Source organism: Onychostoma macrolepis, chromosome 14 (genome assembly GCF_012432095.1).
Source record: "Onychostoma macrolepis isolate SWU-2019 chromosome 14, ASM1243209v1, whole genome shotgun sequence".
Taxonomy (NCBI): domain Eukaryota; kingdom Metazoa; phylum Chordata; class Actinopteri; order Cypriniformes; family Cyprinidae; genus Onychostoma; species Onychostoma macrolepis.
In genome coordinates, this window is record NC_081168.1 from 3,481,015 (window position 1) to 3,506,760 (window position 25,746).

General features: G+C 35.2%; 2 protein-coding genes across 12 annotated transcripts in view; both read left to right on the top strand.

Moving 5' to 3' along the window:
* The window catches only part of wu:fb13g09 (ATP-binding cassette sub-family C member 5), a 46,250-nt gene extending 23,790 nt beyond the window's left edge, over positions 1-22,460 (top strand). For 2 of the 3 annotated variants that reach the window (XM_058798285.1, XM_058798286.1), the window contains 18 exons: positions 625-749; positions 846-918; positions 1,708-1,911; positions 3,302-3,427; positions 3,747-3,858; positions 5,276-5,460; positions 7,010-7,156; positions 11,030-11,159; positions 11,284-11,437; positions 13,013-13,141; positions 13,982-14,168; positions 14,306-14,395; positions 16,679-16,871; positions 16,989-17,148; positions 17,832-17,910; positions 18,010-18,123; positions 19,960-20,124; positions 21,065-22,460. In XM_058798285.1, the coding sequence (XP_058654268.1) occupies positions 625-749; positions 846-918; positions 1,708-1,911; positions 3,302-3,427; positions 3,747-3,858; positions 5,276-5,460; positions 7,010-7,156; positions 11,030-11,159; positions 11,284-11,437; positions 13,013-13,141; positions 13,982-14,168; positions 14,306-14,395; positions 16,679-16,871; positions 16,989-17,148; positions 17,832-17,910; positions 18,010-18,123; positions 19,960-20,124; positions 21,065-21,163 (2,472 nt within the window). In that variant the 3' untranslated portion in view covers positions 21,164-22,460. Of the gene's footprint in view, positions 1-624; positions 750-845; positions 919-1,707; positions 1,912-3,301; positions 3,428-3,746; positions 3,859-5,275; positions 5,461-7,009; positions 7,157-9,561; positions 10,147-11,029; positions 11,160-11,283; positions 11,438-13,012; positions 13,142-13,981; positions 14,169-14,305; positions 14,396-16,678; positions 16,872-16,988; positions 17,149-17,831; positions 17,911-18,009; positions 18,124-19,959; positions 20,125-21,064 lie in introns of those variants that run through there. The other variant, XM_058798287.1, reaches the window with a different exon arrangement.
* A 1,234-nt stretch (positions 22,461-23,694) lies between these two features.
* The window catches only part of med12 (mediator complex subunit 12), a 42,857-nt gene continuing 40,805 nt past the window's right edge, over positions 23,695-25,746 (top strand). For all 9 annotated transcript variants that reach the window (XM_058797764.1, XM_058797766.1, XM_058797768.1 and 6 more), the window contains exons 1-2: positions 23,695-23,900; positions 24,881-24,985. In XM_058797764.1, coding sequence (XP_058653747.1) covers positions 23,799-23,900; positions 24,881-24,985 — 207 coding nt within the window. In that variant the 5' untranslated portion in view covers positions 23,695-23,798. The remainder of the gene's footprint in view (positions 23,901-24,880; positions 24,986-25,746) is intronic.

The following is a 25,746-nucleotide window of genomic DNA, read 5'->3' on the forward strand; positions in this document are numbered from 1 at the left end:
ATGATGCTGAAAATTCAGCTTTGATCACAGAAATAAATGACATTTTACAATATACTCAAATGGAAAACTGTTATTTTAAATTGTAATAATATTTCATAATTTTACAATTTTTATTGTATTTTTGATCAAATAAATGCATCCTTTCTGAGAATAAGAGACTTGTTTATAAACCCTAAACTTTCAACGGCATGTTAAAAGATTTGTCTATGGATAATTCTGTGGTTTATGTATTTATATCAAGGATGTAATCACAACAGACATAGAAAAGGACACATTTTGATTTAGGGATGATCATTAGTGAATAACGCCTTAAATTCCAGTCTGTTTTCTCACAAAAAGTTACCGTACGACTTTGGAAGTCATATGGTACAATGTTACGTTATTTGTTGTTTTTGGAGCTTGACAGCTGTTGTTTTACAGAAAGGATGAGTGTTTCTCTTTATGAGCTCCACTGAGAAAATAACAGCATATGGGTTTGGCACGAAATTAAAGTAAATAATGAAAAGCCTTTATTTTTTATAACCACCCCTTTAACCATCATAAAGCAGCCTGGACATAAAGCAGCTGGCCCTCTCAGCAGGGTGAAAGCAGATGTATAGGTCTGATTCTCCACCTTCTGTCTAGATGACCCTTCTTGGCGGCTCAGTAGCTGTAAACGGAGACTTTGCATATGTTGCTCAACAGGCCTGGATCCTCAACGATTCCCTCAGGGAGAACATCCTGTTTGGAAAAAAATACATTGAGGAGAAGTAGGGAGCTGTATTCATGCATACATAAGTTCTGCATAAAAATGACTTTGGCCTTTCTTCTAAAATTAAGCAAGTTTTTTGCTCGTCTCTCACCAGGTACAACGCAGTTCTGGAAGCCTGCTGTTTATTTCCTGATATTATTGAGCTGCCATATGGCGATATGACTGAGGTATCTGCATTATAGCGCTCAGAATATAATCTCTGACCTCGACAAACACAATCACTGCACAAGGTCGTTCAATTCTCACTCATATGTGACCCAGTCTTAAGTCGCACGAGTGTATTTGTAGCAATAACTAACAATACATTGTATGGGTCAAAATTATCTATTATTCTTTTATGCCATAAATCATTAGGATATTAAGTAAAGATCATGTTCCATTAAGATATTTAGTCAATTTCCTACCGTAAAAATATCAAAACTCAATTTTTGATTAGTAATATGCATTGCTAAGGACTTAATTTGCATAACTTTACAGGCGATTTTCTCAATATTTAGATTTTTTTGCAGATTCCAGATTTTCAAATAGTTGTATCTCGGCCAAATGTTGTCCGATCCTAACAAACCATACATCAATGGAAAGCTTATTTATTCAGCTTTCAGATATTTTTGACTCCTCAAAGTGATTTGCAGTGGCATTGTTTTTTTTTTTTACCTTATTAAATGTATGTCATCTTTTATGTCAAATTCATAAATTTGTATTTACAATAAGGAAGAATAAGTTACCAATCAAATAAAATCAGTATCAACAATTCATCTTTGCACTACAGAAGTGGCACAGAAAAACACAAAAGTGGCATTTAGCTGTATTTACAGACTGTTTAATGATCTCAATTTAAAAAAAAAAAAAAAAAAAGACCCTTATGACTGGTTTTGTGGTCCATGGTCACATATTAGTTTTCAGTTGAACAAATGCAGTGTGTTCATACTGTGGCTGAAGTGAATGATCTGCTGTAGATAGGAGAGAGAGGAGCTAACCTGAGCGGCGGCCAGCGGCAGAGAGTGAGTCTGGCCCGTGCGCTGTACAGCGAGAGACCCGTCCTTCTGCTCGACGACCCCCTCAGCGCCGTCGACGCTCGCGTGGGATCGCACCTATTCCACAGCGCCATCCGCCGCGCGGCCAAGGGCAGGACTGTCGTCTTTGTCACACACCAACTGCAGGCAAGAGGCTTATGAATGCATGTGATGTACCGCATAGATACAGCACAGACTGGGACAGGTGACATTGTACTCATCCACCAAGCTTCAGTGAGATTATATACGTTTGTGAACTGAATACGGTTCATTCGAGAGGCCGTGCTGTATTACAGAAGCCATTGTTAGGCAGTTCCTATATTGATAACACAGCATGGCTTTAAATGCCTTTTTGTGCTTATAAAATATTTTGAAAGGCCAATATGTGTCAAATACACATTTATTTTGCATATAGCTGTTAATTTAATAATAAGCTTTAATTTTTATTTTTTCAGGTTTTGATTTCATTTTTGTTTAAGTCTTGTCTTTCTTTGTCTTTTTTATTTTATTTAGCTTTTTTAGGATCTTTTTTTTTTTTAATTGATATTTCAGTTTTAATAATGTTAGTACTTTAGGTTTTAACTTCTAATTTTCAAAGTTTTTAATTAAGTATTTCATATTTTATTTTATTTCAGCTTTATTCCAATTAACAAAAGATTTTTAATACTTAAAAGCTGCAGTCCGTAACTTATTTATTATTTATTTTTTGTTCAAAATTTACTAAATTTATATAAGTAGTACATCATGAATCCATTTTCCAAACTGTGTTTGTGGCTTATCCTGAATCACTACGGTACACCTATAATATATTTTTCCATCATGAACCGCGGAGTAGCCCAGTACCTGCGTGATTCGTCATAGACATAAACAGAGAGAAGTAGCTCCAACTTCAATGTTCTTCCACAAGACGCACGCAGTTCTGTTTATTAACCGCTAGAGTGCATATCATTTTCAAACATTATAATGCCTATTTAAAAAAAAGTCATTTGCTAAATATTCATAATATTCAAGTGAGCATTAGATGTCAGAAAGGTAAGGTAAGGTAAAGGTAATCTAAAAAAGTAAAAGTAAAGGAAATTTCAAATTTCAAAAGCACCACTTAGAAGCCAACATATATGATGATATATATTCAATACTTACTGTTACTGATAAATAAAAAAAATCATACTAAATATGAACAAAATTCATTGATAACTAATGGCATGTCATGCATCCATATTAACATAAGACACAACAAAACATTTTATAAACATTTTTTATTGAGCAAGTGACTTCTATTATAATATTAATATGCTTGGGGATATATCAAATATTGACTTAATAAAATCTTAATAAATATATATATATTTTTTAATTGTCATGCATCCCTATTTAAGGGACAAAAATGTCCCTTAAAACATTTTTTTTTTTTTTTATTGAGCAAATGCCTTCTGATTTGATATTAATATGCTTGGGTTTGGGTTAATGTAGCATAAGGTCTCCTCACGGTATTTTCTGACACTCTATGTCCTTTCCCGCGGGTGTGTTTATTCTACAGTACTTGCCTGAGTGTGATGAGGTGGTGTTAATGAAGGACGGTCAGATAGCAGAGCACGGCACACACGTCCAGCTGATGGAGAAAGGCCGAGACTACGCTGCCCTTTTCAACAGCATGCAGCAAGAGGTGCGATATGCCGCCCGCAGCGGTGCTGCCCTATGGGAAAACACCAGGGTCACACGTTCACAAAACATCCTACATCACCTACTGCAAAATTCATGAGCCAGGGGCTGCAAAGCCACTAGGTTTGAAATGTTAATTCACACTGTGCTTTTGTAATTTATAAGTGAATTGATCTGTGGGAGTAACAGCCGAGGGACATTGTCACTGATCTCTGTATTAATGACCCAGCAGCCATTGTTCTGGCTGATTTGTTCTGTTAATCAGGTGCGGATTGCTCTTTACCAGGTCTCGCTCTTTCTCTTTTTCTTCATCCTTCATCCAGAACCTAGTGAGGAAGAACCTGAAAAACAAGCAGAGGGCCGAGGAGGAGAGCAGCCCGGTGTCCCTGCATGTCAGCCCCGCAGCCAAACCGCATACTGAGAGCAAGAAAGGAGGTGAGGATTAATCCAGTGCTTCTCATTTGTGTTCTCCTCAGGACTGTATATTGGATGACTCTGGAGAGGCATTACCATAGCCATTAACTTATTACCAAAAAAAAGGTAATAAAAAAAGGTGAAAATGTTTGAAATCAAACATTGAAGATGGCAAACACTGAGAATGATTTGCAGAATTGCAGAATAATTTTTTTTACCTGTTCAGATTATGTCAAGTTTTGTGTTGATGCATTTATGTTATTGTTAACTTAGGTAACACTTTAGAATAGGGAGCACTTATTCACTAGTTAAAGAGACCATAAAATAAAGTGATACCTTAACTTATTATAAATATATTAATATTTATAAATGTTCTCTCTCTCTTTCTCTCTCTCTCTTTCTCTCATTATTAACATACAGAATTAATTTTAGAAAATTATACATTATCTATTCAGCTTTCCATGCTCATGTTTTGTATTAAAGCAGATAATATATAATATATAATTTATAATCTACAAATTCATCATTTGTAATCAACATATTGTTATAAATAGTGTGTTTTTAGGTGTTTATATATATATATACTGTATGTGTGTGTGTGTGTGTGTGTATATATATATATATATATATGTGTGTGTGTGTATATATATATGTGTCTGTGTGTGTGTATATGTATATGTGTGTATATATATGTATATGTGTGTGTGTATATATATATATGTGTGTGTGTATATATATGTATGTGTGTGTGTGTATATATGTGTGTGTATATATGTGTGTGTATATATGTATATGTGTGTGTGTATATATATATGTGTGTGTGTGTGTGTGTATATATATGTATATGTGTGTGTGTGTGTGTATATTTGTATGTGTGTGTATATACATATATATGTGTGTGTATATGTGTATATGTGTGTGTGTGTATGTATATGTGTGTGTATATATATATGTGTGTGTATATATATGTATATGTGTGTGTGTATATATATATATGTGTGTGTATATATATATATATGTGTGTGTGTGTGTATATATATATATGTGTGTGTATATATGTATGTGTGTGTGTGTGTATATGTATATGTGTGTGTGTGTGTGTGTGTGTGTGTGTGTGTGTATGAATATACAATATATATACACTACAAATTTTTATCAATAATGAATTGAAAAACACATTGTGTTTGGCACAAACATCTCGCTTGCATGCGCTGATCTAAAAACGATGCAAACACAAGCTTGTTCCCAGGACTGTTATACTCGATATAAGCACTTCTGGAACACCACCCAGCAAATAAATTGCCTGTTTTCTTTGATCTGGTTTGGTCATAGGCTAGCCACCATGTGACCTGTTTTGGGAAGCATTGGTTGAACGGTGGATGAGTCACACTTCTTTTTTGTTCTTCTCTCTTTCTGTTGTCTGATGTGCCCCGCACAGATCAGCTCATGCAGGCGGAGGAAAAGGGGAGCGGGGCTGTGGCCTGGACCGTGTACGCTGCTTACATCAAGGCTGCCGGAGGGTCTCTGGCCTTCATCGTGAACATCCTCCTCTTCCTCTTCACCACCGGCAGCATCGCCTTCAGCAACTGGTGGCTCAGTTACTGGATCAGGCAGGGCAGCGGGGTAAGACAAAGTGATTATTCAGCTAACAATAGCAGTTCGGTCTTCACTCTTCTGAGGAAGGAGAAGTTCTGATCAGTAAAAACAAATCATCGAATGAATCATTCCCGTCATCAACATGATCTGACTCAAAAGAATCATTTGTTTCCTCGCTACTTGCTCATAATCTTTCATTAGTGTACTAAAGTGAATAAGGGTGGATTTTAATTATTTTTGTGAATAATAGCTTTAAAGGTTAGTTCACCCCAAAATTAAAATTTTGTCATCGTTGATCAGCTAAAACAATGTTTACAGCATTCAAAGTTGCATTCAAATTTTCAGATATGTCAACAATTAATCAAATGATTATTGTTGAGGACGGGGTGATGAATAGACAACACAAAACGTCAGTATTGTATGTTTTATATTACTCATCATTAACTCAACACAAGGTCCTGTATTCTGGATGTTTCTGGCATCTTGCTCTTTAAAGTGATACTCCACCCAAAAATCTAATTCTGTCATTGTTTACTCGCCCTCAAAAACATTCCTTTTTTTTCTTTGACTCATGTTTGTTTTTGGCTAGTTAATTTAAAAATTCTTACTTAGTATGTGTACTTATTACACCCCTGCTAGCAAAAACCAATGAAATTTGTTCTCGTGCATCAAGCAATTGGTATGATGTTGAACATTGAACACCGTCAGACATTGAAGTGAGTTGCTGATTGTCACTCTTCTGAAGAAGATGCCATTTTTTATATTTTCTTTGGATTGTTTAACTACTCAAAAGAGAATATCGGAAAATATAACTTAATTAATGATTCGCGAACCATTATTCAGATCTGAATCAAAAGATTCACGAACCTGCTTCGAAATTTCTTATGGGTTTGGAATGACACGAGGGTGAGTAAATGATGACAGAATTGACATTTTAGAGTAAAATAACCCTTTAAAATTGACCATGATACTTTTTTGGTTCTTGTGTACCCTTTTTGAAGCTTGAAAGCTTACACGTTCCCTGAAGCTTACACGCTCTGCTGAAAAAACAATAGAAACCATCACAGAAATTCTAATGGTTTCCACTACAAAGACCATTACAAACCATCAACTTTTAACCATTAAAACCATTAAAAATGGTATTCTGTAGTGTGTTTTGGGACATATGCCATTAGGATTTAGTGGTTTTAACAAGCCACCAATAGAAGGCGACCAATCACCAATAGAGACCCACATTACAATTCCCATTATAACCAGTAAAACCATAACAAATTCTGTTGGTTTTTTTTCAGCAGGGAGGTTTGGAAAATTAATTATTCCTTTAAGACAACAAACCACCAGCTTTAAACGCTGAGTTTTGATGCTTAGCCGAAACGCACATCAATCCCGAAACTAATTAGAAGTGCCAGACTCCACACGATTTACTCAGAGGGACAATCACGGCAACAGATGTTGCAGTTAACTCGCATTCTGTAAAATAATTGAGACTGGGACTGGTGCACACAGTTCAGCTGGTTTGTTGGGAATCTCCAGGGAAGGATCATGTTTCCAAGGTGATGTTCCTTTGTCCCTGCAGAATTCCTCGCTGCTGCAGGCAAACGAGACCGCTGAGAGCGACAGCATGCGACTGAATCCGCACATCCAGTACTACTCCAGGGTGTACGTCTTATCCATGGGGGCGGCGCTCTTCCTGAAGACGGTGCGAGGGCTGGTGTTCGTCAAGGTAATCTGGAGTTTATTTGTCAGCACACGAGATTCCTCTGTTCAGGCTTCCTGTCTCCATTACACACAGCTGAATTTTTTATCAAACACTTGGGTCCTTAGGCAGATGCATTTCCTCTTTGCTCATGCACTATTCATCACTGCCTGAATCTACCTGAGAGTAGCAGGTTAATCTGTCAAGGGGGCATTGCAATTAATGCCTTTTTCCCATGGTGGTGTAGTCTTTGTAAACCGATATGCTATTGACTGTGCATGTGATACACCAGTTTTGACAATAATTGTGATATTTAAAAATGTTATATCGTTATCGTGTTAATTAGTGGTGTGACAATATATCGTGATAACTATGCACCAAAAAAGTGCACCGCATTAAACTGTCACGTGTTAATTTGTCCAGCTGTCGCTGTAGCTGTATAAAATGTGCAAAGAAATACTTTGACTGATGAAACGTGAAGAGAATCAACACACGAATGCAACAATATGTTGTTTTTCTGATATGTTGTTGTACGCTGTACTAAGCAGTGTTGGGAGAAATGAACCTTTTTGAAGCTTTGAATCAACTGAACCAACATTATTCACTATTTCGAAGCGCTCCAAACATCGCACATTGATGACGCCTGCTCGTCAAAACTGTAAATGCAACAAAAACTCGGGCCAAAAACGTTTATAAAACAGCTTTTACACACCCAATGCAAATGTTTTATTGAAAGTATAATATAGTAAATGCAATAAACAAATCATGAAATACCACCACATTTGAAGTGTCTGTATAACGTTCTTTTATTAATTTGCAGGGTTTGTTTTGTTTTGTTTGTTAAAATAAAGAAGAATTTGATTGCTAGCATTATTTTTTTTTTTCCAAGACTTCTATAGATTCCGTGATATATATGTGACCCTGGACCACAAAACCAGTCTTTAAGTATATTTGTAGCAATAACCAAAAATACATTGTATGGGCCAAAATCATCGATTTTTCTTTTATGCCAAAAATCATTAGGATATTAAGTAAAGATCATGTTCCATGAAGATATTTAGTAAATTTCTTACCGTAAATATATCAAAACTTCATTTTTGATTAGTAATATGCATTGCTAAGAACTTCATTTGGACAGCTTTAAAGGCGATTTTCTCAATATTTTGATTTTTTTTGCACCCTCAGATTCCAGATTTTCAAATAGTTGTATGTCGTCCAAATATTGTCCTAAAAACCATACATCAATGGAAAGCTTATTTATTCAGCTTTCAGATGATGTATAAATCTCAATTTCGAAAAATTGACACTTAAGGCTGGTTTTGTGGTCCAGGGTCACATATTGTTACTGTAAATTGTAATTGTGGAGTGAAAAACCTAGAACAGTGTACTTTCCATAGTTTCAGTTTAATTTCCACACCAAATCCTTGCTCTGCAATCCATGACATTGCCAAGTGTCTGCTTTTCTCTCTCTTTTTTCTGCTCTTTAATTGAAATTGCCTGCAGGCTAAATCCATTTATCTGTCCAGTGTCTTGACTTTGAGCTGGAGGGGTTGAGTATATGTGTCCCCTCAGGAACCTGTGCCCTCTTCTCCATTAAGCAGAGCCGACAGCACATTAGAGAGGTTATGTGTCTGTGTAATTGTGTGCCACTTGTATTCACTAATTCCTCGATGATGGCTAATCTCTTTTTACCCAGAGGTAAGATCGCAAATTTGGGAACTTTACATATTCTGTTAATGGAACGAATTTTGTTCCCTTGTGCCAGAAAGCATCAAATCCAAATGGTAACATTTTTTCCCATGAGGATAACATGAGGAATTTTGTTATGAGGGCATGTCTGGCATATTCTCAGTGGTCTCTTGACATGTGTTTGAGAATATTTGCACTTATGTAACTGTGTGTTTATATGTGCTGCTGCAGTGATGACGTTCATGCATTTACTACGCCTCGTGTGTGTTAGTTGTGTAAAGCGCTGAAGTGACATCATGTCGTCTACGCTGGTACGGTCTGTGCATTAGGCCAAAATTAGATTGCTTTCATTATAATTAACGAAGCTGTCTACATTAGATGTGCTCTTTGCAGCACGGCCAGTCTGTTCACAGTACAGTTCACAATGACTGTTTTCTATTTCTGATGCAATCCCAGCCACTTTATTTTCCCTGCGTGACTTAAAATGACAAAATGAATTTATTTATTAATGTCTTTTATATATATATATATATATATATATATATATATATATTTAATGTATTAGATACACTATCATTCACGTCTCACTTTAATGAAAAGAAGTCTTTTGCTCACTAATGCCTCATTTATTTGATTAAAATTACAGAAGAAAACAGTAATATTGTGAAATATTATTACAATTTAAAATAACTGTTTTCGATTTTAATATAGTTTAAAATGTAATTTATTCCTGTGATCAAAGCTGCATTTTCAGCATCATTACTCCAGTCTTCAGTGTCACATGATCTTCAGAAATCATTCTAATATTATGATTTGCTGCTCAAACAACATTTCTGATTACTATCAATGTTGAAAACAGTAGTGCTGCTTCATATTTTTGTGGAAACATTTTATTTTTCAGGATTCTTTTCTTTTTATTTATTTAAAATAGAAATCTTTAGTAACGTTATCAGTGTATTAACTGTCACTTCTGAATTTAATAAATCCTCACTGAATTAAAGTATTAATTTCTTGGGGGGATAGCTTTCTTATAAACATCACATTTTATACCGCAAATATTGTTGGCTACGTGACAAATTACTATTGCTCCTCTAATGTAAGGTGCTTCGGATAAAACCTTAAGCTACTGTAAATGCATACAGGTAAACATAAATACAGGTAAATGTTAAAATAACAGGGTTGTGGGCAACACATTACAAGTAATGTTTTAATTTACAAGCACATATCTGAGATACTTTTTCAAATAATTAACACCAGTTTGTTTTTCCATTTATATACTGACAGCTCTCCGGTCCTCATGTTGACAGAAATGGGTTGTAAGTGCAGAGGTGTGTGCGCTGTGTGAACATGATGTTACTGTAGATCTAGACTAAATGTCAGCATGCATTTACTCATCTCACTTGCACAAAAACAGATTCAGTATTCCTCAAAAAATGAATAAAAACAGTGAAATGCAAACTCAGAATATGACGCAAACCTGCAATAATTAAATGTTAACACAAAAATCCTTTATGCATTTAATTTCTTCAGCCTGAGGCGTATTCATTTCACTTTTGGTGTGAAAGGTCTTTTTACATTTGCTAAAAATAGAACATTTTTATATTAAAAACAACAAGCAAGCCCAGACTAGATAAGAAAAAGTAACGCAGCGCATTACTTTCCATAAAAACTAATTAAGTAACACAATTAGTTTCTTTTTAAAGGGAGTATTGTAATGCATTACACTGATATTAAATATGTTGTATATTAACTTTCATTTGCACCAAAAAAGCTGGTAAAGGGGTCTCTCTCTGGCCTCTTGATTTAAATCATCTATTGCTTCTAACCAGATGTATCAGGGGTGTCCTCAGGAGGGAACAACAGTGAACATTAAGCTGTTTTGCTGTTCTGAAAAGGGCCATGCAAAGTTTTTATTCCAGTGAATATCTGTCATCAAAGCAGGAAATTCACCTGTTTTGCTGAGGATGTGTGTGACGTCTCAGACTGGGCCTTACAGAGCAGAAGCATCGCTGTATGCTTGCCAAGGTTTTCCCCATATAAATCTAGCTAAAATGCTTGTGTGCATCCCTGACCTGTTTATTTGCTTTATGGACCCTAACTAAAGAATTTTGTAGGTTTTTTAAATCTCCGGCCCATTTATTAGCATTTTGGTTGTGTCTGGGTGCATGCATTATTAACACTGTTGTGTGTGTTGTTTTGTTGTTTTTGCAGTGCACTGTGCGGGCAGCCTCAGTTCTGCATGATAAACTATTTAAGACTCTACTTCTGAGCCCCATGCGCTTTTTCGACACAACACCCCTGGGACGCATTCTCAACCGATTCTCCAGGGACATGGATGAGGGTGAGGAACCTCTCTCTATCTTTCTTCACAAATCCTTTCAAATGCAGGATGACGGGGGCGTCTCGAAGCGTTTTGATGTCTCGCTCTCTCACACGTTCGCTCTCTGTTCTTCCTCTTTGCGTAGTTGACGTGCGTCTGGCGATGCAAGCTGAAATGCTGCTCCAGAATGTGACTTTGGTGCTGTTCTGCCTGGGCATGGTGGGTGCTGTGTTTCCCTGGTTCCTGATCTCCATCGTTCCTTTAGGGGTGTTCCTCTTCATCGTCAACCGCATCTCCAGGTTTGGTCTTACAGATTTAATGGGTCAAACAGATAGTTGAGCTGTGTCATTGAATAAAATAGAACCAAATATATAGACCAGGCTGATTAATCGACTTTAAAGCTGTTTTGCAATGATTTGTATCGTGAAAAGCGCTATACAATGAACTTGAATTGAATTGAATTGAATATAGTTCCAATGGTGTGCACAAAGTCATCAAATCTAGTGGCTTTTATCTTACTTTTTTTTTTTTAAATACACACTTTTTAAGAAAAGCATTTCACAAATAGATAATAAAGATAAGAAACTTTTCTCTATTCTCTATGTGTAATATAATTGTTTAATTAGAATTTATAGTTTTTTCTTATATATTAACCACACACACACACACACACACACATATATATATATATATATATATATATATATATAATATATACATACATGTGTATATATACATATATATATATATATATATATATATATATATATATATATATATATATATATATATATATATATATATACATATACATATATATATATATATATATATATATATATATATATATATATATATATATATATACACACACACATATACATACACATATATATTTAATTACAAAATTTAAGTATTTACATTTAATATATATTTTACATTTATATTATTTTAATATTTATAATATTTACATTTACATATACATAATAGACTGTAAAAATTTTGTAATAGACTTTGTAAATAAAACAATTATTAAAAAATCTTTTACAAAAATTATATTTTAGTTGCTATTTCATGCCATTTCATGTTTAATTCAATGTTTTACTTGCCGTTTATTTGTAATTGTAAAATTTACTAGCAAGTTCTAAGTGAAAATTGCTGGACTTATTTTGTAAAAATTTGTTATAATAGAAATAAATGAATTTATGTATATGTATATGTATATGTATATATATATATATATATATATATATATATATATTTTTTTTTTTTTATCTTTTTATTTTTTTTTTTTTTATTACTTTTAAATATGTCTAAAAGACAATAGAACCACCCTTATAAATATATTTTCATAGCATCTGCCTTAGAGAAAGCATGTCAAGGGCATGTTTGTCCTCCTTCGCTTGGCCTCTTTTTAAGAAAAGAATGAATCATTAACAACATTATTCACGTGCAATGCCTTTTTCATATATGCACTTACAAGCTGAAATCAGCCTGACTGCTCATCAATAATGGCCTGGCTCTGCCTGACGCTGCTGTCCTGCCTGCGTTAGTGCTGATGTGTGACAGGCCTCATAAAGCCCCGTATAAATCAGTTCAGAAGCCAGAAATGACTGCAGCTCAGCCAGGAAGATCCCCTCAGTCTCACCATTACTGTCCCCTGTGGGCCTCCATCTCATAAGCCACTAACCTGTCACATCACAGGCAGCTCTGTGAGCCACACAGATAAGCAGATGAGATGAGCCAGAGCTTTGATCAAAACTCAGCCGTATATCGCTGCTCATATTCTAAGACTGGCTGACTTTTTGTCAGGGACTGAAAAAAAAAATATATATATATAAATATACTTTTCTGATTGTCCTTTTTACCCAAAGGGTTCTCATTCGTGAGCTGAAGCGCCTGGAAAATATCAGCCAATCCCCTTTCACCTCTCATATCACCAGCAGTCTGCAAGGCCTGTCCACTATCTATGCTTACGGCAGGGGTGCTGACTTCATACACAGGTAATATTCAGACAACAAAACGCCCTCCATGACTTTGCAGAACTTTTCTCTGAAACAAACACTGCAGTGAAACTTTACTTGAGGTCTGCATGTACTGTGGCTTTAGAAAGTTTGCACAAAGTTCAAACAGTACATAAAAGCCACACTCGCAAATGGCATTGCATCAGAAAATCACGACAAATACAGAACCTAGAGAGTTTTATTTTAAAGAAATTTTATTATACATACCTTTCGAGAAAAATTCACAATAAGAGGTTTAAGTTTTAAATAAAACTTTGATAATGCATTATATACGTATATTTTAATACAGATAGATAGATAGATAGATAGATAGATAGATAGATAGATAGATAGATAGATAAGATTTTTAAAATTAATTAATACTTTTATTCAACAAGGACACATTATATTGATCAGTAATGACATTTGTAATGTTAAAAATATTTCAGCATTAATAATCAGAAATGTTTCTTGAGCAACACATCAGCATCTTAGAATGATTTCTGAAGGATCATGTGACACTGAAGACTGGAGTAATGATGCTGAAAATTCAGCTTTGATCACAGAAATAAATTACATTTTACAATATATTACAATATATTACAATAGAAAACAGGTTTTTTTATCAAATAAATTTAGCCTTGGTGAGCAGAAGAGACTTCTTTGTATCTATCTAACTATATGTGTGTGTGTGTGTGTGTGTGTGTGTGTGTGTTTATGTATACACGCGCGCACACACACACACACACACACACACACACACAAGATTAAAAGTATGTTATGAATAAACTTACAAAGTAAGGACTTAAATAAGGTTAAATATGGGTTATATTCCACCAGGAATCAAGCCCTGCTTGACACAAATCAGGCGTGTCACTATCTGTTCAGCTGTGCTATGCGCTGGCTGGCTGTGCGTCTGGACCTCATCAGCATTTCTCTCATCACCACCGTCGCCCTCCTCATCGTCTTCATGCACGGCCGCATTCCTCCTGCCTACGCCGGTCTGGCCATCTCCTACGCCGTACAGGTGCGCTGTTCTCACATACTGTACATGAGTGGGGAAGCTTGTAGGGCAGGACCATTACTGTGCCGTGATTAATTTCCATTACTTACTATTGCACCATTGTTATTCACTGCTCATTTTCTTTCCCCTCTCACATCCAGCTAACCGGCCTGTTTCAGTTCACCGTGAGGCTGCTTTCTGAAACCGAAGCACGTTTTACATCAGTGGAGCGGATCAATCATTACATAAAGGTAGAAGCTCCTGTGACACATGCGTGCTGGTTGTGTCAATGGCAAATAGAAAGGGACAGACCGTTTGTTATTCAATTGACACAGCTCACAAAAGACACCAGCTCTTTGCTTTGCACAGGCGGCTGAGCCCAGCGGTCAGCACGCTGCATAGTGAGCCTGCTACATCCCGCTCAGCAGGCTTCATGGCATGCGTTTATTTCCAGACAGAACATCATAGCGTATGACACAGCTTGTTTCAGGAGGCTCTTATCAAAGCAGAGCGGTACAGCTGTCTTAGCTGCCACCCAAGTGGCGGAGAGCATTTTACAGTGATTAATGAAGCCAATAATGGTCTCGCTGAGTTCTGAAGCACAAAGTATCCAGCTTATTTTGCAATGCAAAAGTAAGCTGCTATAAGTAAGTAACTGTAAGAATAATAAAGTGCAGTAAAACTGTTTGATCCATTTGAAAACAGCTTGCTTTCTCTATGAATCAAACAGTCAAATCCCATAGTGAGTACCGCTAAAACAGTAAACAGTAAAGAAGATTTTTAGCTGAAACCGTGGTCCGTGATTCATAGTCAAGTCAGCAGCTGCCCGTTTTTGAAAAAAAATAAATAAATTATCATATCAAGGAGCACAGAATTAATACCTGTGACTCCTGATGATATATTGAGCTCTTATGAAGCGAAACAATCTGTCTGTGCAAGATACTGAACATTATTTACAGCATTATTAGCTGTAATCCAGAGCCTCAAACAAACGGTCCGGAGTGATGTTCGGTTCATGAACAAATCATTCTTCTGAACCGGTTCGTTTTAGTGAACTAGTTGAATCTGTTCACCAAATCGGACTTTGGAGAAGCTTTACCTTTTAAATATATAAAAATGTATTTAATATATAAACATAACATATTTTTCTTAAATATACACATGCATGTGTGTGTATTTATATACATAATAAATATACACAGTACACACACATATATTATGTACACAAACACTTTTATTTTGGATGCGAATAATCTTGATTAATCATTCCCCTAAACTGGTAAAAAAAAAATTATAACAAGTGTTGACCTGCATAACTGGTAGTATAACAAGCCTTCGAACAAATAAAAATCAAAACATATATGTGCAAAAAAACGACTAGTATTTCCAATGTTGACTAGCAGCAGCAGTATCGTCTAGTCGACTAGTCTCGCACATCCCTACTACAAACCAGTGTGTTTATATTTATACATTGAAATGATATGATAACAAATGTAACCCTGGACGACAAAACCAGTCTTAAGTGTCAATTTTTCAAAATTGAGTTTTATACATAATCTGAAAGCTGAATGAATAAGCTTTCCATTGATGTATGGTTTGTTAGGATCAGACAATATTTGGCTGAGATACAACTATTTGAAAATCTGGAATCTGAGGGTGCAAAGAAATCTAAATATTGAGAAAATCGCCTTTAAAATTGTCCAAATTAAGTTCTTAGCAATGCATATTACTAATCAAAAATTAGGTTTTGATATGTTTACGGTAAGAAATTTACTAAATATCTTCATGGAACATGATCTTTACTTAATATCCTAATGATTTTTGAAGAAAAAGCAATAATTTTGTCCCATACAATGTATTTTTGTCTATTGCTACAAATATACCCCAGCGACTTAAGACTGGTTTTGTGCTCCAGGGTCACAAATAGTAATATCAAGCAGTATAACAGACTATTATGTGCAGCTAAAATAACTGGAAATGAATGACACCAGAAGCCTCACACATTCAAGTTACTAATACCTGCTCCTACATGAAAAATAATGCAGATAATTCATAATTATTCATAATTCATCTTCAAGAATCGGCTAAATTACCCTCTAACTCTAGCACTTTCTATTCTAATTCTATTCTTTAAAAAAAAAATAATAATAAAAATTATTTACTAACTGCTTGTTTTCTTAAAAAATAAATAAATAACAGTAGCTTTTGTAAACTTTTTGTATTCTATCTATTTGTTTTCTTTTTATTTATTATACAATTAACAAAAGCAAAAAAGGCCTCTAACACTAGCTTGCTCTATTCTTTTGTTATTCTATCTGTTTTCGTTTTATTTATTATATAATTCAAATAGAAATAAAAACTTGCTACGTGTACTGCGTTAAGCTAACTGAGGCTTGTCATGGCACTTGCATACCGTTGCTCTTTTGTTGATTTTGATTGCTTCCATTGTCCTCAATTGTAAGTTGCTTTGCATAAAAGCGTCTGCTAAATGACTAAATGTAATGTAAATGCAAATGTCATCATTATTCACTCAGAATCTGGAAAGCGAAGGTCCTCGACAGATCTGCGGCTCCTCCGCTTCTGCTTCCAGCTGGCCAGAAGAAGGACGAATCTCCTTCCAGAATGTGGAAATGCGATATCGGGATGACCTTCCTCTGGTCCTGAAGAATCTCTCCTTTAGTGTGCTTCCAGAGGAGACCGTAGGGATAGTTGGCAGAACGGGTTCAGGTACGCCTGTCTACTTGACTTTTTTATCCTATCAGATATCGTTTGTGTTCGTCTGTACCGCGGGTCATATTACTGGTGGAGGAAATAGATTGTGACACAGTTGGGTTGTTTCTTCAGGGAAATCTTCACTGGGCGTCGCACTCTTCAGACTAGCGGAGCTCAGCCGAGGATCAATCAGCATTGATGGTGTCAACATTGCTCACATTGGTCTGGAGGACTTGAGGAGCAAGCTGTCAGTCATCCCCCAAGAGCCGGTTCTTTTCATTGGTACTGTCAGGTACGGTCCACGTCACTTTACCAAGACTAGCCGCGCGCTATCATTCCTGAAGTCATGAAGTCAAAATGATGCAACCCATTTCACTTACACAATGTCACATACAGTACTTCAATGTGAAACAGGATATTCAACAAGAAAAAAAAGTAAGACTAGACATTTTATCCATCTAGGATTGATAGGGTTGAGAAAAGTGGGCATTATATAAACTGTCATTCAAACATTTTGGATCAGTTAGATTTGTAATGTTTTTTTAAAGAAGGCTGTAATGCTCATTACAGCTGCATTTATTTCATAAATAAACAGTAATATTGTGAAATATTATTACAATTTAAAATAAACGCTTTTCTGTTTTAATATATTATAAAATCTAATTTATTCCTGTGATCAAAGCTGAATTTTCAGCATCATTACTCCAGTCTTCAGTGTCACATGATCCTTCGGAAATCGTTCTAATATGCTGATTTATTATCAGTGTTGAAAACAGTTTTTGCTGCTTAAATTTTTTTAGAACCTTAAGTTCTAAGATCCCAACCTTTTGAACTGCAGTGAAGAAGTTATTGCATTTTGATGAAAGATTTGCCAAGACAAACTTTTTTTCTTTAGGAATAACATCCACTTGATGAATGGTGCGCAGTAAGACTAGGGTCAGATTATGTTGACTAAGTTGCTTATACCACCAACAGATCAAATCTGGATCCGTGGGATCAGTACACAGATGCACAGATCTGGGAAGCTCTGGAGAAAACGCACATTAAGGACATGGTGAGTAAGAGCAGAAGGCTTCGGTTTGATTTTCCAAAGTCTGACTTTGTGTTGGCTTTGGAGTAGCTGTGCTTTAGTCACATGTTGATTTATTTTCAGGTTAGCCAGCTCCCGAATTCACTGCATTCAGAGGTGACGGATAACGGAGAGAACTTCTCAGTGGGAGAGAGACAGCTGCTGTGTGTGGCCAGAGCTCTTCTCAGACACAGCAAGGTAACGGCTCAGATACGCTCTCCAGCATCTGGATTTACATAAGAAACAACCCATTGTTCTTACAAAAGTAAACAAACCGGTCCTTAAAATTATTTATTAATTTATTATTAATACTACCAGGAACTATATTGTGGCCAGGAACTACAGTAGTCAGAATCTGAAGTGGATCAAAAAAAGTTTACAAGAGAATATGTACTGGTGTATATGTGACCCTGGACCACAAAACCAGTCATAAGGGTCAATTTTTCGAAATTGAGATTTATACATCAATGAATTCTTAGCAATGCATATTACTAATCAAAAATTAAGTTTTGATATATTTATGGTAAGAAATTTACAAAATATCTTCATGGAACATGATCTTTACTTAATATCCTAATGATTTTTGGCATAAAAGAAAAATTGATAATTTTGACCCATACAGTGTATTTTTGGCTATTGCTACAAATATACCCCAGCGACTTAAGACTGGTTTTGTGCTCCAGGGTCACATATCGTTGGCAACACCTAATTTGACTAGCCTCTATCAAGTAAGAGAATTTGTGCCAAAATATCATCAACAACAAAAGTTACAGCTTTCTTCTCCTCCTTTAAAATGGATAAACCGGTTTATTTAGCTGCTTTGACTATATTTGATTATATGGTTAGTTGCAGTATATTATTTGCATTCATCATTGTTTTCCTCTGCACTGGTGAATCTCAGCCGTTGTAAAGTGGTGAAACATTGCCACCACATGGCAGACAGTGAATGACTATTGAAAAAATCAGGAGTGTAAAGTTCGTTCCAGTCTTTTCTTTTTTCTCTAACTGGTTTATAATGTAAACATGGGAAGCTTTGCACAGTATGTGCAATGATTTGAGAATGGGACATGATGTAATGTTCTGTACAGCACAGTTTACATAGAATACATGAATTATGTCAGTGACACGTAGATATCTAAGTCCTCTTCAGGGAAAAATTGAGAGCAGTGGTTCTCAGTGCTTTGACTTCAAGGCCCCACGTTTTGCACAAAAATATCAAAAGGCCCCCAACCCCAGGTGTGTTTTCTCAACTATGTGCACTTCTAGTCTCTGTAAATTAAAATAATAATAATAATTACATTTCAGGATTCCAAAAGATTTAAGAGCTGAATATTTTTCAAGGATCCCACTCTTTTTAGCCAATGAATTTACATGAATTTACATCTAATTTGTGAATTAAAAATATTAAACGTATTTTTACTCAAAGTTTCTACTCTATTTTAGAGCATGGCATGACTAGAAAAAAATGTGTATTCATTATTAATAATCCTATGGATTTTAAAGGTTTATTTTATTTTTAATTAATTTATTTATTTATTTCGAAAGATGTAGAAATCACTTTTAAAATGAGACTCTCTCATATTTCCGGGTTTTCCAGGACAGTGGGAATCCTGGTTCTTCAAACAAAACAGTTGTTGAGGGGGTAAATTAAGAAATATCTTATATTTAGTTGTTTCAGTTTATTTTACCGGTAATATTTGTTTTGTCATATTTTAAGTCATCCTTTTAAAAGTTTGCTGAGGTCCCCTGGTTGAGAACCACTGACAGTTTAAATAATTAACACATGTTCTTATTGAATCATTTTTGTATTTACTTGATCAAAAATCATGTTTCGTGGCTATTGGCTATTCTTAAAATGACGAGACAAGCCATTCGATGCGTCCTGCCACAGTGTCAATTAAACATGTCAACACAGGGGAATAAAATTGCTCTTCAAACCATTTCATGGGGTCTAGAAGTTAATTTAAAAAACAACAACTGGCCATTAAACAGATTTGTATTGTGATTCATGTGCTGTATGCAATCTTGTTTCAGATCCTGCTGTTAGACGAGGCAACAGCTGCTATTGACACAGAGACAGACCGCCTCATACAGGACACGATTCGCACCTCGTTCAGTGGCTGCACCACTCTCGTGATCGCCCATCGCCTCAACACTGTGCTGAACTGTGACAGGATCATGGTCCTGGACCAGGGGCAGGTGGGTCTCCTCCTTCATCTGCTGTTGATTTAATGGCAACCCCAATCTATGAGCAGGGGTGAGCGATATGTGTCAGCTAATATCATAGTTGCTTTAACAGTGTGGAAGCTGACAAGTAGACTTTATCACTCACTCTGAAAAACAAACAAACACACCTGTGAAAAATGTAAAAATGTCCCTAGAAATCAATTTACTGTAAGCTGGCAAATATCACACCTTAATGAACATGTTATTTCTGTCACTGTTTTGAGCTAAAAATCACACACAATATAATATGAATATGAAAAACTTTGGGAGTCACGACAGGCCTAAATTACAAGCATAAAAACACAGACAGCAAAATATTATCTAGTTACTGATATCGACAAAATCCTCAAAAAAAATATATCGCTCACCATTAAGTGCATAGAAAACAAAACATTAAACCAAGTGGTGTTTATAAGAAACGGCTCAATCACACTTTTTAGGGGGAAAACATTTGCAGAACACAAGTTTGTTAGTCTTTAAATGATAAAAGTATAGATATAATGTACAAAATAAGTTAAAGAATTTGCATTGTTTATAGTTACCCAAAGGAGCAGTCTGTAAAAATCTCACAGAGCATAATGAATTAGTTAAATGTCATAATAAACACATAATTGTGTTAAACATTTAATCTGCAGTGCATGTACATAGAGCGAGAGAGAGAGCGAGCTGTTAAACTAACATTAACAGATGCAGATGCAATTAAATATTTAACAGTGTTATGTTTTCAAAGTGTTTGTATATTTATATGATGTATTAGTGTATTCGTAAAGTGAGTATTATTAAATCTTAACGTGTCATTTGTTTAGAGACTGCACTTGGTTTGATGTTTTTTGTCAAAATACTGCCTATATGTACAGTATGGATTATATACAATAAGTCATGTTCATGTGACATCTTGTTGTCTTTGAAATAGATTTTGGAGTTTGACACCCCTTCAAGCCTGCTGGCCGATGAAAACTCACGTTTTCGTGCCATGATGGTGGCAGCAGAAGAAACACTTAGTCACCCCTAAGAAGTAAGCAGGCACTGAAGACACGGAGCCTCCAGAGACAGAAGATTCACACCAGATTGAAATCCTTGAAGCTGCTCAAACTGAGATTTTCAGTTTGTTTGTTGTATTTTAAGACGATGGTATTGTTATAGTTAGCACACGGAGAGACTATATAGTGTTTGATGTCATGAAGAAGAGCCTTCCGGTGGGAACGGTCATGTTGATGGCACTTTATTTGTGTTACCCGGCTGAAAGATCCTGCGTGCTGCGGAAGCATCTGGACTCCTGGAGTCAGTCTGAAGTGTTGATGGAGTGCGTTTCTCATGCACGACTCCCTTCTGCCTGTGTTTGGTAGAAGTACATTTTGCACACTGATAATGTATTTGTTTTCTTGTCGTTCAGAATTTTTTTGCTTTATAAAGGTATGCATGAAAGATATGTATCGACCATAAGGTAACCTGTTGATTTGCCTTATTTGTATCTGACATGCGTATGAATCCAACCAAAGATGACGTTCAGATCAGTCACACATATCAATCATTCCAGACATCAGCACAAAACCTTTTATTTTTATTAGAATTATTTTGTATTATTTCCTTGTGCTTTCATTGTTACTCATACTATGTAAGTTTTGTGCCTCTGCTGTTACATATTTGGCAGATATCTGTCAAAAGCATTGTGCTAATAGTGTTTTAGTGACAAAAATGTGCAATGTGAGTTCTTGCAATAATTCAATGAGACATTGCTGTTCTTATTTGTATTCTAAGTGCATATCTCAGTGTAATCTTATATCACATCTCTTGTGATGTTTTTCATTATGTTGGGTTGATTATATTCTCAGAAGATTCATGAAATCTAAAGAGACTTTAATTTATGTTTGAAATCAAGGTAGTTTCATGCACATGTGGAGGCTGGGAAGATGTTAATGCTAAATATCTCATTCATTCTTGAGGAGTGCCTGTACTACTTCATATCAAGACTACACTTTGTGATCTCTTCAGGAATGGATGACTTGGATGTTTTTATTTTTTCAGGATGAAAATTGCACATTTAGGTACCTGATGATTATGCAAGAATTTGGGTCTATATATATATTTTATATATATATATGTATGCCACACCGTGCAGTATCTGTTTAGATGTTTATGTTGGAAATATCCAGATGAAGAGAAATCGGTTCACAAGCTTAGATATGCTAATCATTAAGAGTTGCCTTCTTTATGATTCAGAGATTATAGTTTTGTGGTTGTTTTACGAACACTTGTTTTATGATTGTTATAAAACAAATTCTTTATTGAATAAAGATTATATTTATACATTTAATGGTTTTGTGTGTGTGTGTGTGTGTGTGTGTGTGTGTGTGTGTGTGTGTGTGTGTGTACAGATAAACCAAAAACAAAAAAAAACATTGAGACACTTTTTGGGGAAACAGTTTATAAATCATTATATTATTTTATTTATTTATTGAAATAAATACAATAAATGTTTTCTGTGAGGGTTAAGGGGATAGAATATACAGTTTGTACAGTATAAATAGTTTATGGAAAGTTACAATATAACTTGGAAACCCAAGGTGTGTGTGTGTTTTAATAGCTTTTGTCAGAGTCATGACTCATGTGGTTTATAATTATGCGTTATTTTACCTGTCTGGACTTTTTTTGACATGGCGTACATTATATAAAGAGAAATGTTATATAAACATTATGAATGAAAAATTACTCATACTTGGCACGCACTTAGGACTTTTATCATCCTGAACAGTAACTTCAAAAGCATTTTTCATTTGCTAATATGATCATTCATCAAAATCAACACAAAGCAAATAAACCACAATGACGCTGCGGGACCTCCTGATATAACAAGTAAAAATGTTCCTTTAGCCATTAGTTTTTGAAGATCATAAATTCAAGATGCCAACTGGAAAGAGACCTTTAAGATCTCCAGACGTTTTTGTATCGCAAATAAAATTAGGTATCATTTAAAACTGTTTATCATATTTATCCTGTAAAACAGGTAATTGCAAAGTTTTGTAAAGACATTGACTTGAAGCGTGTATTGCACATTTATTTTTTGATTGTATTTATACAAAATTATTTTGGTGTGATTTGGCTTTTTTGTTAAACAAAATACTAAGACTGAATTGCAACTCAAAGAAAATGATGTTTTATTTTTATGAGCATACTGTTGAAAATATGGTATATAGTGAATTTACTCATTATATATGGAAAATTCTTCATCCACAAATGTAAACGGCAATGAAAAAAAAGTACTCATTTTAAAATATAAATTAAAAAAACAAACAAACTGTAAATTAGGTTGAAACCTTAAATATATTATTTGAATAATTTGTAACAATTTGTACTTGTTATGGACATGTGAATTTCTTATTGCTTTTCCTATTTTATTATTTTTTTAATTGTCTTTGTTTTTTATAATATATATTTTCATGTAATTTATGTTATTGCCCTCGCAAAAACCCCTCAAAAACTGCATCAAAAAAAAGCTCCATTTGTTGTACTGGATCAAAGGGACTTTTATGTTGTCTCGTATTTACCCATCATTCTCGTCGGAGCGGAAGCAGCGGGTGAAGCAGCGGAGCTCTAGCCGCAGAAGCAGCGCTCAGGATCGGCCACACACCGGCTGACATGCCGCGGGGATGATGGCTGCCTTCGGCATTCTAAGCTACGAACACAGGCCTCTTAAACGGCCCAGACTCGGTCCTCCGGACGTTTATCCGCAGGACCCGAAGCAAAAGGAGGTTAGACGACTTTCTCTCTTCCTCTGTAGCTACTTTAATATTTAAATAGCGGATTAAAGTGTGTTTTTCAGGGCTGTTGAGATCAGGCCCCGCCGTCAGCTAACGGCCAATAACAATGAAACCAACGGCTCGGTTAGCTGGACAGAAAAACAACATTTATGCCTCAAATGATTTCGGTCTTCACCTTTGGTTGTTATTGCAGATGGTTAGAGAGTGGAAAGGGTCATTTTATTTGAAAAACCCAGCTTTTAAAATGATTTGAGAATCGGTATTTACCGTGCTTTTTATTTAAAGCCCTTTCATCGTTACAGTGCCATTTAAAAGGGCCTCATATGAAACCTACAGCCGTTATTAATCATTATTGTATGTATTTTAATAAATAAATAAAGATATATTACTTGCAAATAAATACTAAAGATGTAAACAATCCCAATAGCCTGTTAGCACTGTACGTTAGTACAGTCGGGATGTGTATGTTTGTTGACAACCCATTTTGAATTGATGTGTTTCTCATGGATGTGTTTTAAAACCTAGCAAGCCGGCTAGCTAGGCAACATTTCTGAGTATCATGAGTTCGTAAAGCATTTTGTACATTAATGATCTAGTCATGCAAAGAAATAAAATAAATTATGTAACGTTACGTGCCTGAAATGCTTTTAGGTGCTGTTTAGCTAAACACAGTCTCAGTTGTCAGCAAACAGAAGCAACAGAAAATACATATGAAAGTATATTTGAATATCTGTTTCATTATATAGAGTGCATCATAAGTTGTATTTTTCAGCATTGCGTGTGATGTCTTATAATGGCACCTGCAGATTGAATTCAGTGTTTTGTCTTCTTGATGCATTTTGAGAGTACATTAGGATGAATGAGTGATTAAGTCACTGGTGTTTGATTAACCCTCCAGCACAATGAAATGAGAATGGGATATGCATGCATGAGTCATTTAATAACTGAAACTATCACTCTCTCATGGTTAGGATGAGTTGACGGCATTGAACGTCAAGCAAGGATTTAACAACCAGCCAGCTGTTTCAGGCGATGAGCATGGCAGCGCTAAAAATGTCAATTTCAACCCTTCAAAGGTAAGATTATCAGTGCAGTGGTTACCTGCATGCATGCATTTTATCGGTCAAATTCTCTCTCTTTTACAAATTGTCGTAACACAGAACTTTGTCTATTTTTGTTGGGTATCTGGTCATTGTGGTGTCCCAAGGAACGAACAAATGGACCCTTACAAATACTCAATATCACAGATATTGAAAAGTATTTTTTTTGTCTGGTTCCCAAAACTGTATTAATCTTCAGTCAGCTGAGAAGTCTACTGAGTAAAGCCAGAGAAGAGCAAAAGCAGGAGATAATGTAATGACTGTAAAAAATTAGCAGAGTTTATTAAATAATCTTATTTGTGCATGTTTCAGTGCTCAGACTTCATCTGACCCGCACAAATCCAACAAGAGTTGTTATACCACAAGCAATAGCAATGGAAAATTACTGCTTCACGACAGCATCCTGTGACGTTAAAAAACTCAACAAATGGAAAATAATATACAAATAAAATAATATAAATGGCTAATTAATGAAACAAGTAAATGATTATATGATTAAATGGAACCTGATTATATGATAATGAATAAATGTATATAAAAGAAACTAAGTTTTATCAAATTAAGATCTTAAAGGCAAAGTCAACCCTGAATCCATTTTTAATCTAAAAATGTAATCTAAATAAATCTTAATCTGAAGTATAGAAAACCTGAGAGGTTTTTAAATTGCCCTTTTATGCTATTTCAACTTTGTTAAGGAAGCTGGCATGCTGTTAATACCCTATTCGTTCACACTTGGC